Source organism: Nansenia antarctica (assembly GCF_963989245.1).
Source record: "Nansenia antarctica genome assembly, chromosome: 11".
Lineage (NCBI taxonomy): Eukaryota > Metazoa > Chordata > Actinopteri > Argentiniformes > Microstomatidae > Nansenia > Nansenia antarctica.
The window spans coordinates 934,215-951,780 of NC_137681.1; the positions used below are offsets into that span (position 1 = coordinate 934,215).

At 45.0% G+C, this 17,566-nt stretch overlaps 1 protein-coding gene across 1 annotated transcript; it reads right to left on the reverse strand.

Moving 5' to 3' along the window:
• Positions 1-313: 313 nt before the first annotated feature.
• atxn7l3b (ataxin 7 like 3b) lies at positions 314-14,180 on the reverse strand. The gene is made up of 8 exons (XM_080541660.1): positions 14,118-14,180; positions 12,711-12,837; positions 11,669-11,801; positions 10,522-10,693; positions 6,490-6,587; positions 5,782-5,804; positions 1,432-1,477; positions 314-837 (listed from the first exon to the last, which is right to left on the reverse strand). Exons 2-8 carry the CDS (start codon positions 12,759-12,761, stop codon positions 755-757), a joined length of 606 nt encoding a protein of 201 aa, XP_080397786.1. The 5' UTR covers positions 12,762-12,837; positions 14,118-14,180; the 3' UTR covers positions 314-754.
• Positions 14,181-17,566: the final 3,386 nt, after the last annotated feature.

A 17,566-nucleotide genomic window follows, 5' to 3' on the forward strand; every position in this document is an offset into this window, starting at 1 on the left:
ATTACGCTAGACCAATGAACAGACAGAGCCAGGATAGCAGCATTTTAACTAGGTGAATATTTACACTAATATCACACCACACACAGGGTACGAGTCACCCTTTACAATGTAAACACATCTTACAATACAAGTCTAACTACCCATCCGCAATGAAACATTATCAGATATAAACCTCCCCGCTCACAGCTAACCGTCTGTCTGTGTGATCAGGGTTCAGCTGTACATGACCAGAGGTTATAACCAGGTTATTACCAGAGGTTATTCTCAAGCATACGCTCATCAGTTGGAGAATCACGATCTTGACTGGGTTGAACATGGACAGTTTTTAGATAAATACGTTGACAAACCATTAATCATGATTGTCTGTAATGTGTAATGTTTTTCCATAATTATGCACTTTCCCAAAACCAAACAAGTAGAGATAAAAAGAAAAAAAAGAGAGAAATAAGAAAAAAAGACACTTAATCGCTTGATCACATTTTACAGAAGTGTGTGTGCGTAACACACAGTCAGAGCCAAGCCTAGAGAGCTATCAATATCTATCCATATGAACAAAGAGTGAGGGTTGGCTCTCTTATGTAAACTGCAGGGGGTGTCGGGACACTCAGGCAGGTCAAGTGGCACTGTTACGTGTTACTGTTACTAGTCCACCTGAAACAGAGAGAGCCGGACTCGATCATTATAAACCATCTTATGAACCATCTTATGAACCATCTTATGAACCATCTTATGAACCATCCCTCCGTCTTGTGTGTTACTGAGGGAAGCCGCCGTCGTCCTTCATCATCATGCGCGGGCTCTCCTGGTTCTCCATGCGGCGCCTGGGCCCCATCATAGCTGAGGAGAGACAGACAGACAGGCAGACAGGGTTATACATCATAGCTGAGGAGAGACAGGCAGGGTTACTATACTATCCCCCACTATAAACACCTAAGTAACCCCCCCCCCCCCCCCATGGCGATAACATCCCTTCCACTCCCATAGTTCTTCATTACACCATATTTGGAAAATCATAAAATCACAACAGTACAACAATTACAGGTTACATCCACATACAACACAGACAAAATCAACAATCTGGGACAACGAGGTACACGGATCCCCGATAGGCTGGCAGGGTTAATGCATCAACATCCTCTTAGTCTCCAACCAAACTATACTGTAGCAGTGACTGTCTGGATGCTGACGCAGACCACGTCTTACTCAGTCCAGACTGGTTGGCATGGCAACAATAATGAAAGGAGTTGACTATAATCACAAACAGGTCTGGGAGCAGTCCAGAGAGTCAGACATTAGAGCGTTAACTCACCAACGGCGTGAGGGGAGAACATGTTTTTTCAAGCTCATTTAAATGACACAAAGTGTCGACTCGCATATGGTGAGTTTAGGCGATACAACCAAATAGTACATCTATGATTCATGATGACTTACCACTTTTATGTTTAAATGATTTGGATCTCCTGGGTGAGTTTGGAGTCTGTCAGAAACAGTAAAAGACATTTTAAAATGTGTACACAAAACAACGAAAGACTTAATTAAAGACACAATCTGTAATTTATGAATCCGGAAACATATCAGGGGACAAACATAGCCAGCTTGTATAGAAAGCTTCATAGGATATGAAAATAAAGCTAATGTACAAGTAACATGGCTAACTGTGACCACTAATATAGCTGAACATTTATTTTGGAAAATAAATCTAACCTTCTAACCTGCACAGTTTTACACATGGTCTATGTTTCTGGGATGATGGGGAAAGCAAAATTAATGAAGAATATTCAATGATACTATGGTGGGAGTAGATTTAGCAGCCAGGTGTTTACATGTTCATGTCAGTTTTACCTGAACGTTTGTTTGGCTGTGTGTGAGGTTCCACTTTACCAAATCAAATCAAACTTTATTTGTCTAGCGCATTCCTCACAAGATATGTGACTCAATGCGCTTCTGAAAAGAGCAAAGAAGATAAAGCAACAACTAAGATGGACATTTAAAAAGGCCAGATTGAATAAGTAGGTTTTGAGGTCTCGCTTAAATGTTTCCAGAGTTTTGGCCAATCTCAGGCTCTCAGGTAGGGTGTTCCACAGTCTGGGAGCATATACACTGAAAGCTGTGTCTCCATATCTCTGGTCCTGGCTTCTGGGACCGTCAGGAGTTCAGTGCCAGTGGACCTCAGGGGTCTACCTGGTGTGTGTCTTACGAGCATGTCCATGATGTATTTGGGTGCCTGGCAGTGGAGTGATTTATAGACTAGTAGAAGAGTCTTGAAGTCTGTTCTATAGCTGACAGGGAGCCAGAGACTGCAGGACTGGTGCAGCAACATTCTGGGTCATTAGCAGGTTTGGTCGACCTGTCAGGAGAGCACTGCAGTAATCTAGTCTGCTAGTGACAGACGCACGCATTCGTTTTTTTCAGTGTCTGCCTGGGAGAGAATAGATTGTACCGTAGTAATGTTTCTTAAATGATAGAAGGAGATTTCTGTTGTATTTTTGATTCAAAGGGTTTCAAAGTTAAGATCTGAGTCAATTATGACACCTAGATTTCCGGCCTGGTACTTAGTGTTAAACACAAGTGTTTTACGAGTGTATTACAATGCGGTGAAAGTCTAGATTCTCAGCTTTTATTTGAGGTATTTGTGTTCCGTTTCACCATTATACAAATGAGAAAGCTTTTTATACATAGCCCCCCTATTTCAAAACTAGGGGTGGGCATCGACGATCGATAATTGATCGATAAGGATCTTGGTCGATCACAAAATAAAACATTTGGTCGATCACAAAAAAAAAAAAAAGAAATTTTTTTTTTGTGATCGACCAAATGTTTTATTTTGTGATCGACCAAGATCCTTATCGATCAATTATCGATCGTCGATGCCCACCCCTATTCAAAACGCTTCGCTTTCCCAATACTTACGGAGGCCAATGCTTTGATGTTACAACATCCTTTTTGGACTACTTTAGTAATGGACTGACTTGGACTGACTTTAGTAACTGTCTAACTGTCGAACCTTAGAGCAACCCACTTATGCTTGTCTGAGAGGCGTCCAAAGCCATGATTTAATAACAGTTATGTCAGAGATAAGTCCTAGGCCACGGTTGATTTGTGTATCAGGTTCCCATGACAACGTTTGTCGTTTTTTGGAACTATGTTTGTCAGTGCGGGGCAGGAACCATAATCTGTTTTATTAGATGATGAAATAAACATCTGAAGTATTGTTTTCTTGGCCCTAGAGGCGGAGGCCCATGATGATTTTCAGGGGTGCAAACTGGCGATGGTCCAAAAAGGTGACACTTTTTTTTTGCCCGTAGATGGTTAGCTCTATCATTAACAGTGGTCTAACAATGATGCGCGTGTAAGTAGCGATGGCCCTGACCTTAACACCCTCATAATTAATGTAAGCAACCTGTTCTCAAAATAATTATGCGGGTTCCTGCAGGTTTCAACAAGTTACATTTAAGACCTTTATAAGACCACTTTTAATAGATTTTAAGACCTATTGAGCAAGTATTGGTATTAGACTCACATTCGTTGATTATTTTCATTAGCAATGCTGGGTGATCTGTTCTGTTGCATATAGAACAATGATAATGTAAGTTAGCCTACTCTATCAATTTCTTGATTCATTTCCATTTCTTCTCAACACATTAGATATAATAGCATAAATAACAGCATAAACTCACACACTTACTCACACTCACTTACACTGCATAGCCTACATACTGAGATATGGCACACACACACACACACACACACCTCTCACAGGAGGTCCACACACACACACACACACACACACACACTATATTTACTAAACCACACATACCGTTGCTACCACTGCAAGTTTGAAGAAATTCTAACTTCACATGCCTACAGTCGAATCGCCTCCTACGGCGATTATCGTATCGAGGCCTCTTGTCTTATCATTTCACGTGGCAAAATATCGGGGTTTTGGGCGCAGCTTAACCAATGTTACACGAGCAATAAGTGTGCGATAAGTTTTGTTTTATATGTTGTCTCTCATCTGCACGCGTCGTATTCCCACGCAGTGGGTCTGGCGACAATAATACATTTTCCGGTCGGACTTTTTAAATAAAAATAAAATCGATTCTACGCAAGTCTAAAGCACACAGAAGCCATTAAACATTTTTATTTTGAAAGTCTCGCCCTTTGTCTGATCCTGATGTTATAGAAGCAATGTAGCAGCAGGTTAAAAGCGAGGTAAAGGGGGACCCGAGACAGTCTCGGGCAGCGTTCGTAAATTCGCTCTGCGCACTGGGCTCAACGTCATAAAGGGACCAAGTAATTTGATTGGACAAGAGGCATTCCATGACTGCTGATCAGATTTCCAGAGCGAATTTACGAACGCAGCCTAGGGCAAACCACTCGCCGACTCGTTTTTTTCATAACACGAAACTTGAAGTTGTAAAGTACCCACTCGATATAATAAACAACAGTTTAACAATCACTAAATACTTATAATGATCATCTAATTATGTGTAGTTATGTGTTTCTAGCATGTCGATGTTCTATCAGGTAAATTCGCTAGAACTAACCTCCATACCCTGGTTCAGAAGAAGAAATCAGTCCTTCGTCACTTACATCGTCGTCCTCGATGAAACTTTTAGGTGGATTGGTTACCCTAGCCTAGATGGTCTTTGTGACATTTCACAATCACAAACATATACTGTATGTACAGAAACTCACTAAAGTATAAAACACCGCTAAAATACTGCTTCTCTTCAAATCACTCCATGACACTTTGAGGTCAGTGCATTTGTTTTTTTGGTGAACTACCGTAATAACCCTAAATGGCTAGAGAGTGCAACTTCTGTGCTTTCAGAAACTGTTGAAATTTTTTCGATTGCACATATAGTTCAAGAATTACGATAGTTTGAACGAACCCTGTAAATTCCTGTTGAGAAGTTATCGCAACATAGACATACAGTAACTTCTATGTTATTTTATTTGATTACTTCTTATGTTTCTACATCCATCTTAAGAACTTTTTAAGACGTTTTATTTCAACTGCAGCAGAGTTTAGCAGACAGGAAGATGTTAGCTTGGGCATCATGTGACTTGGATGAGATGAGATGTAGACCCCCCCCCCCCCCCTCCCCAAATATTTTTTGGGCAGATCTGCATGATTCACGTAGGTCACCTATTTTGAGGTAAAAACGGCGAATTTCACCTAAAGGTGACAAGTTTGCACCACTGATTATATGATTTCTCCTCCTACCTGCGGCCATGTTGGAGAGAAATCTCATTCTCTGGTATTATTACTGATTAAATTATGAAAATCTGCAAATCTTTTTTTAGTTATTTTAGTTATGCAGCTCTCATACTATGTCCATCCTTGATGTATACAGTACACTGTGTAACTGTGTATACAGGACTGGTATCAGGCTTGCATGTGAAAATGCCACAGTGACATTGCTCCATTTGTGTTGCTGTTTACATGTGGTCATGCTCCTCTACAGGGATCGGATATTGGTGGGTAACAACTACATTACCCATAATCCCATTTAAAACGTTTCTTGACTCTCATTTTGTCAGGAGAGGCACTGGGCTTCTTTAAGGCTAGATGAAGCACATAAACTATCCATCTATCTATCTATCTATCTATCTATCTATCTATCTATCTATCTATCTATCTATCTATCTACATATCTATCTATCTATCTATCTGTCGATAAGAAAGCTGGTTAAGGGCAAAACAACATTCCTACAGAAAAAAGACAGATTAAATACATACCAATGATGAAGTTGTTTCAAAGAATGTTAAAGTACCTTGTCTGATTTTCTCTTCTTGGCTGTAAAACAAATGGGTAAGGGTATATGTTTGAAAAAGACATGGAAAACATGTGAAGGATTTACATACAGCAACATCAATAACTCCCACTATACCTCACTATATACCACTATACCCCACTCCCACTATACCCCACTGTACTGTAGGCAGGAGAACATTGAACACATCTGACATGGACCTGGCTGTCCCTGGTGGAAGTCCCCAGGGCTCCTGGAGGAGGGGGGAGAGGGGAGGGAGGAGAGGGGAGGGAGGAGGGGAGAGGGAGGAGGGGGGAGGTGGGAGGGAGGAGGGAGGAGGGAGGAGGGAGGAGGTGGGAGGGAGGAGGGAGGAGGGAGGAGGGAGGAGGGGGGAGAGGGGAGGGAGGAGGGGAGAGGGAGGAGGGAGGGGGGAGAGTCCTCAGGGCACCTGGAGGAGGGGAGGGGGGATGGGGGAGGGAGGAGAGGGGAGGGAGGAGGGAGGAGGGGGGAGGGAGGAGGAGGGTGGGAGTCACCAGCCCTGGAGGAGGGAGGAGGTGGGTGGGAGGAGGGAGGAGGGAGAAGGGAGGAGGGGGGAGGGAGGAGGGAGGAGGGAGGAGGGGGGAGGGAGGAGGGAGGAGGGAGGGGAGGGAGGAGGGAGGAGGGGGGAGGGAGGAAGGGGGAGGAGGGTGGGAGTCACCAGCCCTGGAGGAGGGTGAAGCCTCTCCTTACATTTCTTCTCCGCTCCGTAGGACCAGTCGTTGTCGTTGACGTCATCGTTGTCTTCCTGGTCGCTCTCTGACTTGTTGGTGTTGCTACCGGTTACTATCCTGGGAGAGGAGAGGTGATAGGTTACTATCCTGGGAGAGGAGAGGTGATAGGTTACTATCCTGGGAGAGGAGACATGATAGGTTACTATCCTGGGAGAGGAGACATGATAGGTTACTATCCTGGGAGAGGTGAGAGGTGATAGGTTACTATCCTGGGAGAGGAGAGGTGATAGGTTACTATCCTGGGAGAGGAGAGGTGATAGGTTACTATCCTGGGAGAGGAGACGTGATAGGTTACTATCCTGGGAGAGGTGAGAGGTGATAGGTTACTATCCTGGGAGAGGAGAGGTGATAGGTTACTATCCTGGGAGAGGAGACGTGATAGGTTACTATCCTGGGAGAGGTGAGAGGTGATAGGTTACTATCCTGGAGAGGAGAGGTGAGAGTCAGTGACAATGATGACATCATATTATGGCATCAGCCCATCATCGCTTCAGCTAGTTGGAGTACGGTTACCAAAGTATGTTGTAAAAAGAAACATAGAAACGGATTGGAAATACTAATAGGCATAAGATGCATCATTATCAAAATGTGTTTTTTGGTTTATTCATGATTTTCAGACACACAATAACAACAATAACAAATATGCTGTGCTGATGATACCAGAAGTATGTGGTAGTGGATAGTGAGTTGGACTGGTGATCAGAAGGTCATGAGTTCAAATCCCACCTGGGAACACCACCACTAGTGTGTCCTTGAGTAAGGCACTTAGCCCTCAGTTACTCCAGGGAGACTGTCCCTGTGATCTCTAACTGTAAGTCGCTTTGGATAAAAGAACAGCCGTGCCTTTTCAGGAAAGCAACCAAGGATATCATTTTTCCATTTAAATGTTAAGGGTACAAGCCAGGATACAAAGACATCACTATGAACTACATATCCCAAGAACAAACACTGGTGCACAAGAGATGCCATCACTGAACCTGATGTGATACTTCACTACAACAAGAAATAATATGATTCAGGGTTAAAATAAAAGTAACACTTGTTATTTGTTTCTTTGTTTTTATTTTCACTTGTTTACCTATTTCTTTTAACCTGCTATTACTTTTGCTCTTTAATATTGTTTTTATAGCCTATGTAAAGCACTTTGTGACCGCTGGTCTGAGATAGGTGCTATAGAAATAAACTTTACTTACTTACTAAAGTAGTGGCGATAAAAAAAGATGTGGAGGAGGTGATAGATGTGGAGGAGGTGATAGATGTGGAGGAGGTGGAGGAGGTGATAGATGTGGAGGAGGTGATAGATGTGGAGGAGGTGATAGATGTGGAGGAGGTGGAGGAGGTGATAGATGTGGAGGAGGTGGAGGAGGTGATAGATGTGGAGGAGGTGGAGGAGGTGATAGATGTGGAGGAGGTGGAGGAGGTGATAGATGTGGAGGAGGTGGAGGAGGTGATAGTTGTGGAGGAGGTGATAGATGTGGAGGAGGTGATAGATGTGGAAGAGGTGGAGGAGGTGATAGAGGTGGAAGATGTGGAGGAGGTGATAGAGGTGGAAGAGGTGGAGGAGGTGATAGTCTCAGTATGGTGTGGAGGAGGTGATAGTCTCAGTATGATGTGGAGGAGGTGATAGTCTCAGTATGATGTGGAGGAGGTGATAGATGTGGAGGAGGTGGAGGAGGTGATAGATGTGGAGGAGGTGGAGGAGGTGATAGAGGTGGAGGAGGTGATAGATGTGGAGGAGGTGATAGTCTCAGTATGATGTGGAGGAGGTGATAGTCTCAGTATGATGTGGAGGAGGTGATAGTCTCAGTATGATGTGGAGGAGGTGATAGTATGAAGTGCTGTTGCAGCTGTGTGTTAGGGCTCTGGGGAGGGCCGCTTCCCTGGTGGAGAGTTTGTCTGTCTGGATGAATTCCTGAACACTCATCCCCCTGACGGCCTCACAGGAGGACAGGAGGTCAGGAGGACAGGAGGTCAGGAGGACAGGAGGACAGGAGGACAGGAGGTCAGGAGGTCAGGAGGCCTCACAGGAGGTCAGGAGGTCAGGAGGCCTCACAGGAGGACAGGAGGACAGGAGGACAGGAGGTCAGGAGGACAGGAGGTCAGGAGGTCAGGAGGTCAGGAGGTCAGGAGGCCTCACAGGAGGTCAGGAGGTCAGGAGGTCAGGAGGACAGGAGGACAGGAGGTCAGGAGGTCAGGAGGTCAGGAGGTCAGGAGGTCAGGAGGACAGGAGGACAGGAGGACAGGAGGTCAGGAGGTCAGGAGGCCTCACAGGAGGACAGGAGGTCAGGAGGTCAGGAGGTCAGGAGGTCAGGAGGCCTCACAGGAGGTCAGGAGGTCAGGAGGTCAGGAGGTCAGGAGGTCAGGAGGTCAGGAGGTCAGGAGGTCAGGAGGTCAGGAGGTCAGGAGGTCAGGAGGTCAGGAGGCCTCACAGGAGGACAGGAGGACAGGAGGTCAGGAGGACAGGAGGTCAGGAGGTCAGGAGGTCAGGAGGCCTCACAGGAGGACAGGAGGTCAGGAGGTCAGGAGGTCAGGAGGACAGGAGGACTCACAGGAGGACAGGAGGACAGGAGGTCAGGAGGTCAGGAGGACAGGAGGACAGGAGGTCAGGAGGTCAGGAGGTCAGGAGGTCAGGAGGCCTCACAGGAGGACAGGAGGACAGGAGGACAGGAGGACAGGAGGACAGGAGGTCAGGAGGACAGGAGGACAGGAGGACAGGAGGACAGGAGGACAGGAGGACAGGAGGACAGGAGGACAGGAGGACAGGAGGTCAGGAGGACAGGAGGACAGGAGGACAGGAGGACAGGAGGACAGGAGGACAGGAGGACAGGAGGACAGGAGGACAGGAGGACAGGAGGACAGGAGGTCAGGAGGACAGGAGGACAGGAGGACAGGAGGACAGGAGGACAGGAGGACAGGAGGACAGGAGGACAGGAGGTCAGGAGGACAGGAGGACAGGAGGACAGGAGGACAGGAGGACAGGAGGACAGGAGGACAGGAGGACAGGAGGACAGGAGGACAGGAGGTCAGGAGGTCAGGAGGCCTCACAGGAGGTCAGGAGGTCAGGAGGACAGGAGGACAGGAGGTCAGGAGGACAGGAGGACAGGAGGACAGGAGGTCAGGAGGACAGGAGGACAGGAGGTCAGGAGGACAGGAGGACAGGAGGACAGGAGGACAGGAGGACAGGAGGTGAATCAGAATATTGTAGCCAACTAAGATATGATACGATATGACGGGCAGAGCTTTTTTATGAAGTTTCCATGAAGACATGATTTGTTCATAAGTCTTAATTAAGGTTTATCCAAGGGACATAATTTTTTATTTCATGACATCAATCATGAAATCATCTGGTGTGGAAACAACGACTCATAAGATACGCTTCACATAAGTCATCCAGAGTGCCGTTATTGTTCATTCAGAATGAAAACAAGAACAATAAAACTAATTAAATTAAGAAGGAGATATGAGCTACTGTTTCACAACAAGCCCATCCAGTACATTTGCCCAGTGGTGGTTGTATTGCCGAGCTGAGGCCCACTGCAACATGCACTGTGAAGGATGTCATCATTGAAGTGCCTTTTCTAGCACGTTGATCAGTTGGTGGACACCCTCATTTTTTTGGTTATTGTTTTCAAAATGATCAACACAGCTTACTGACAAATGAAACAAAGTTCTTCAGGGTCAAAAAGTGGAAAGATAGTATGGCCAAGTCAATATACAGATTTAAACTAAAACTAAAAGAAAGCTAAACGCTTGCTCTTTCCAATAATTCTGGAGGGCCCTGTGTGTGTGATTGGCTAACCTGCGGCTGGCTCTGCGTGGTGATTGGCTAACCTGCGGTTGGCCCTGCGTTGTGATTGGCTAACCTGCGGTTGGCCCTGCATTGTGATTGGCTAACCTGCGGTTGGCTCTGCGTTGTGATTGGCTAACCTGCGGTTGGCCCTGTGTTGTGATTGGCTAACCTGCGGTTGGCCCTGCGTCGTGATTGGCTAACCTGCGGTTGGCTATGCGGCTGCTGTTGCGGCCCATCCCGAGGCATTTCTCCAGGTGGGGCGCGAAGCGGGAGGCTGCGATGCTGCGGCTACAGTTGGGACACACACACTCCTTGTTCTTCCACTGGTTGTACACCTGCCCGAACACGTCCACCCCGGGCTGGTCCACGATCTCTGTGCAGAAATAAATTAAAAGAACGAAAAAATTAAGAAATTACGACACGGTATTCGAAACCACGGGGTGCAGTCTGTCTTCTAGAGGGCACAGATATACGCAATGACTAAGTAATCGATGGTAATAGATGGTATGTATGAAAGTATTTAATCTAGATGACTGATAGGTAGAATAAATCTTTAAGTCTTCATTTTAACAACAATGGATTAAGGATTAATGAATGAATGATCTTTATTGTCGTTGTACAGGTGCAACAAAATTGAACCCTAGGTGTTAACAAACAAAACACTGTCCTAAGATAATAAAACACAGTCCTAAGATAATAAAACACTGTCCTAAGATAATAAAACACAGTCCTAAGATTATAAAACACAGTCCTAAGATAATAAAAAACAAGAATGAGACATAAATAGACATAAATAGGGGGGATATACCTAAAAGTAATCGGCAGGAATCTGAGTATGTATCTATTATGTAAACTTATATACTTCTATACATATGGCCTATTCACAGGGGGGTATATAGACAGGGGGGTGTTAGCATGTAACTATGTACTTTTATAAACATATAAACATATGAACTAGTACATTTATATACTTAATGGGACAGATTAGAGATACTAACCCAAGTCTCTCATGGTAGATTAGAGATACTAACCCAAGTCCCTCATGACAGATTAGAAATACTAACCCAAGTCCCTCATGACAGATTAGAGATACTAACCCAAGTCTCTCATGACAGATTAGGGCAGGGCCGGTCCAAGGCATTTAGGTGCCCTAGGCGAGAGTATGATTTGATGCCCCCCCCCATGGTTTCAAGACAAAAAATAGACAGTAGGCTGAGACATATTTTCATAGAGACTGTAACAATTTAAAGAAAATGTATCTATAACTATTAGGTTTTTTGGCATTTGGCACTAGGCGACCGCCTAGTTCGCCTTTGCCGAGGACCGGCCCTGGATTAGAGATACTAACCGAAGTCCCTCATGCTCTCCTGGTCCGGGTCGTCCAGGTAGAAGTATCCCTGCTTGACGGAACGGTGGACCTCGAAGCACAGCCCCAGACACGCGTCCTCCACCAGGTCAGACAAGATGTCCTGGGCCAGGCCCTGTTAACACACACAACCAGGTCAGATAAGATGTCCTGGGCTAGGCCTTGCAAGGACCCAGTACACACAACCCAAATAATCAGGCCGGGGCGGCTGTGTCTCAGGAGGTAGAGGCTGTGTCTCAGGAGGTAGAGGCTGTGTCTCAGGAGGTAGAGGCTGTGTCTCAGGAGGTAGAGCCGCCGTCTAATGATCGCAAGGTCGGCATATCGGCGGTTCGAGCCCCGGCTGGCCACATGTCGAAGTGTCCTTGGGCAAGACACTGAACCCCAAATTGCTCCCAGTGAGCGGGCCGGCGCCTTGCATGGTAGCTTTCCGCCATTGGTGTGTGAATGTGTGTGTGAATGGGTGAATGAGAGGCCGTTGTAAAGCGCTTTGGATAAAGGCGCTATATAAGTGCAGTCCATTTACCATTTACCATATTAACGACATTTCGTTAGCCTCATAGCATAATTGCCTAATATTGCCCATATTTTGGCCAAATTTAGATATCTGCCTAACTCTACTCCTAACACTGCTGATTCACTGTGCATTATTGCCTATGCCATCAGCCTATCAGAATGCTTGTTACATTCCAAAATCACTATCTGCCCAAGTCATCTCTTTGACACAGGCATTTCTGACACTACATACAAAGATGGCTCGGCTGACCACAAGTGAAGCGTGACTTAGGCAATTATGCTATGAGGCTAACGACTTGGCGAAAATATATGCCCCCCACCCCCAAATTAATGGGTGCAAGATAGTGTATTCATAATGAGTTGCAAGGCAGTGCTGAGCTATGTTCATTAGTTCCCTGATGGAAAGGGAGGACCATGTTTGTGTTCAACACTGTGACCGTGCCATGCTGCAGGCTGCATAAAGGGTTAGACGTCATTAATCATTTCACACGTCAGAACAGAAACCACCCACCTCCAGTTTGCTGTTGTCCAGGCTGGACATTGATACCTCCTCCATTTTCATTTGCCAGAACGAAGGGATGAGCCGACAGTTCTGTGTTCATGCTGTTGTGCAGCGAGCAAGGGCCAGGAGGACAGGGCTGGCCAGGGAGAGAGATGGATGTTACTGATATTAGGAACATTGTAGCATATCAGATTCTCCATAATAAATTGCTTTGACAGTGTTAAGATACTGCGCTGGCTGGCCTAACCATGGGAGAGTGTGTCCAGGGTTCAGAGAATGATATGTTACAACTGCACAATGAGTTATGTCAGAGGAGAGGAGAGGGGCTCCTCCGCGTTTATAAACCTGTTTTGTTTTAACGAGACAACAAATAAAAACACTTGGTGATAAACAAACAAACACATCACAAGAGATCTGCTACTTTGTCTCATTGGATCGTAAGAAGACGGCAGTCAGACCAGGGAACATTTCATCATTGCAACCCTGAACCTCTCTAACCTCTGTACCTGGAATAAGGCATGGACCTCTAACCCTGTACCTGGAATAAGGCATGGACCTCTAACCCTGTACCTGGAATAAGGCATGAACCTCTAACCTCTGTACCTGGAATAAGGCAGGAACCTCTAACCTCTGTACCTGGAATAAGGCCTGAACCTCTAACCTCTGTACCTGGAATAAGGCCTGAACCTCTAACCTCTGTACCTGGAATAAGGCCTGAACCTCTAACCCTGCACCTGGAATAAGGCATGCACCTCTAACCTCTGTACCTGGAATAAGGCCTGAACCTCTAACCTCTGTACCTGGAATAAGGCATGAACCTCTAACCCTGTACCTGGAATAAGGCAGGGTTTTATCTGTGGTTTGGGGGTAAGATGGCAAATGACGACAAGGAGGAATTGTTCTTTCTTCTGTCATTCGTACCGACAGACAGACAGACAGACGACAGACAGGAGACAGACAGACAGACAGGAGACAGACAGACATGCAGACAGACAGGAGACAGACAGACAGACAGACAGGAGACAGACAGACAGACAGACAGACAGACAGGAGACAGACAGACAGACAGACAGACAGGAGACAGACAGACAGACAGACAGACAGACAGAGAAGTGGCTGTTTGGGTCACAGACACGCACGGTCACACTGCAGAGGACAGTTCAACCAGCCTGGCCCAGCGCGCACGCAACAACTCAATGTGATTTATTTCTATACTATATGAATTACTGCCAACAAGTTCTCCCAGCAGGGATGCAGAAGGAACATTACACACAGAGACAGAAGCGCTGTAGTGGTGCAACTTTATAAACTCGATACGTTGCGACAAACAGACCACATGTGTCTCTGACTCTCCGCTTATTTATTATTATTTTTTTTACAATTAAAACAATCAGATGCATGAATGTGTTTATTTACCTAGGAGGTGTTTCGGTAGGCAGCATCCATCTTTACGGCACAAGATTCAGGCCGGAGCAATCGATCTGTTCTCTCTCTCCGATGGTCCTGTTCTGTCCCAGGCGGAGGAGGAGGAGGGCGTGTTGGAGCGCGTCGGGTTTTTGAAAAAATACTGTGATACCGCACTCTGAGATACCGTAAATACTGTAATATACCGCACTCTGAGATACCGTAAATACTGTAATATACCGCACTCTGAGATACCGTAAATACTGTAATATACTGCACTCTGAGATACCGTAAATACTGTAATATACCGCACTCTGAGATACCGTAAATACTGTAATATACTGCACTCTGAGACACGGTAAATACTGTAATATACTGCACTCTGAGATACCGTAAATACTGTAATATACTGCACTCTGAGATACCGTAATTACTGTAATATACTGCACTCTGAGACACCGTAAATACTGTAATATACTGCACTCTGAGATACCGTAAATACTGTAATATACTGCACTCTGAGATACCGTAAATACTCTAATAAACCGCACTCTGAGATACCGTAAATACTGTAATATACCGCACTCTGAGATACCGTAAATACTGTAATATACCGCACTCTGGGACACCGTAAATACTGTAATATACTGCACTCTGAGATACCGTAAATACTGTAATATACTGCACTCTGAGATACCGTAAACACTGTAATATACTGCACTCTGAGATACCGTAAATACTGTAATATACTGCACTCTGAGACACCGTAAATACTGTAATATACTGCACTCTGAGATACCGTAAATACTGTAATATACTGCACTCTGAGATACCGTAAATACTGTAATATACTGCACTCTGAGATACCGTAAATACTGTAATATACTGCACTCTGAGATACCGGGGGGGGGTGGCTGTGGCTCAGGAGGTAGAGCCGGCGTCTAATGATCGCAAAGTCGGCAGATCGGCGGTTTGAACCCCGGCTGGCCACATGTCGAGGTGTCCTTGGGCAAGACACTGAACCCCAAATTGCTCCCAGTGAGCGGGCCGGCGCCTTGCATGTTGCATGCAGCCCAGTTTGCGCAGTTGCGGTTCAGCGCGTCATGTACGGGTCAACCTGAGTGACGTCATGTAGTGTAGTGATGGGGTCCCATGTTGTGCAGTAGGTGCCCTTTTTTTCTTTTCGCCCCCCCTGCCCTTCAAACAGCCTGAGTCCGCCACTGGTGATGTGTATGATGCTTGATGTGTATGGGGGGTGGATCAGATGACGCCAATATTCAACGAGGGAAGTTATGAAGTTATGAAGGGTGTATGTATGGTGCCAGGGAGAAGCCCTGTGTCACTTTGTGCCGAGATAAATCCTCTGACACCAGTGTGACGAGGCGCGGCAGACATCTGACAGAGCTGCCAAGTCTCACGCTTTTGGCCGTGAGACACACGCATTTCAACCACTTCTCACGCTCTCACGTCACGCCACACGCCTCAAATTTCTCACGCCGAGAAATAACAATTGTTTTACGGGACTTTTATTTTTAGAAATTCCTTTAAAGAAAGCTACCGGACATGAGATTCGTGGCATCTTTCTGCACGCGCGTTAACTTGAGTCTGAGTGCTGATGGAAGAACCTGTGTTCACGCGAGCTGCATGTAAAAACGTAGCAAGCAGTGTTGCCAGATTGGGCTACTTTTGGTCACACTGGACGGGTGGATTCGGCAGATTTTAGACTGGTTGGGCTGGACATTGTCAATTCCGTCTGGCAACCGTGGTAGCAAAATATGTGCCTGGTAGCCTACTGGACTGGGTTGCACCAATTTGGCGTAAGTCATTAGTAAATGCAGGCATTTAGTAGTTACTAAACCCCTAGTTGTTACTAGCTAGTTTCAAACTAGTTGTTTACTTATTTCGGTTGCACCAAGCCAAACTTTTGCCAATCTTAGCTAGTAAATACTCAGTTTTGGTAACTGTTTTCTGTTTCTCTACTGTAACAACCAGGTACATTATTATTATTAATAATAATAATAATAATAATTATAATAATAATAATTACAATTTACAATACAAATACAACAATTGGAGGTCCCTCAAAAAAAGACAAAATCACCCACCAAGCCCTCATTCTGACCCAGGAAAAACCCTGGTATGTACTGTATAACATGATAGCCATCTATGAGCAATGCACTGTATATAAGATGATGACCAAGGGTCTTTCTGCTGCTGACCAAGGGGCTGAGTCCTGTTGATGGGGCCCAATTTTCTTTTAGACTCTGTAGGCTACTGTATTAGTTTATTAAGATTTCATAAATATGATATTGTTTGAATTTCTGTCTTTTATAAAATGTTAATTATTTTCATTTCTTGTGCTGGTTTATTATGAACAACATGTAAAATTGCAGGAAACTAGCACAAATAATTGGGTGGGAGAGAGGGGCTGCTGCTGCCAAAACGTGCACAGTTTTGGGTCGCTCCACCGCCAAAACATCTCACTCCAAACTTTTGTTGAAAGAAGTCCATTTGGTTACAGCCTGGCAGAGCATCACCATGGTTACAGTACAGGCCTGGCAGAACATCACCATGGTTACAGCACAGGCCTGGCAGAGCATCACCAGAGGAGATAACCAGTGTCTGGTGGGGTCAGGGGTCACAGATTTTGCATGCAAAGGATTGTCGACCAAATACTAAATACATATGAGTACTTTATTTGAATATGATATGACAGTGGGACTATGTTTAAAACATGTAGTACTTTCTAAACCCAATCAGAATAAAAACAACCTTAGAGCTAGAAGAAGACACAATGTGACACGGTCTGGTGAAAGGGGCAACAAGTCGGCAACCAATCAAAGTGTTCCGACTTCTATCTTGTATCTTGAAACACGGAACTACGTTTCAACGTTGTTGAGAATCACAACACAAACTCGCTAGTCAAGCCAAAATACTGCAACAACGCAATGGATTGGGTGAGTAATCCCCACTGCTACCTAGTTAACTATAACACTACTTTACATTGTTAGCAGGCTCACAAAACAAACAGTGTTAGTTGACTAGCGATGTGTCATTGATTTTCAACAACACTCAAATGTATTTACTATTTTATTTTTAGAAATAAACTTTTTTACATTAAATGGGCTGCCGGCTTGCGGCCCAGCTGACCAGACCGTGTCACAAACGCTTCCTCTAGAGGGAGGAGCTATGTACAGCAAACGTATGCAAATGTGAATATTGGACTTTACAGCAGACTAATTGACATTTTTCAGTAATAAATATAGAACTTATATATTATTATATATTTAACTTAATATTTTAAATATAATATAAGGGTGATGTCAAAGGCACGTTTCGGCCTCACATTTTCAAAAGCGCTCAAAAAAGTCTGTATGTCAAGTATAAGTTAATATAGTAATAGAATAAAACACGTTCAGCTGTGTCAGGTCTAGATAGAGGACTACAGAGGGGCAGGGTTG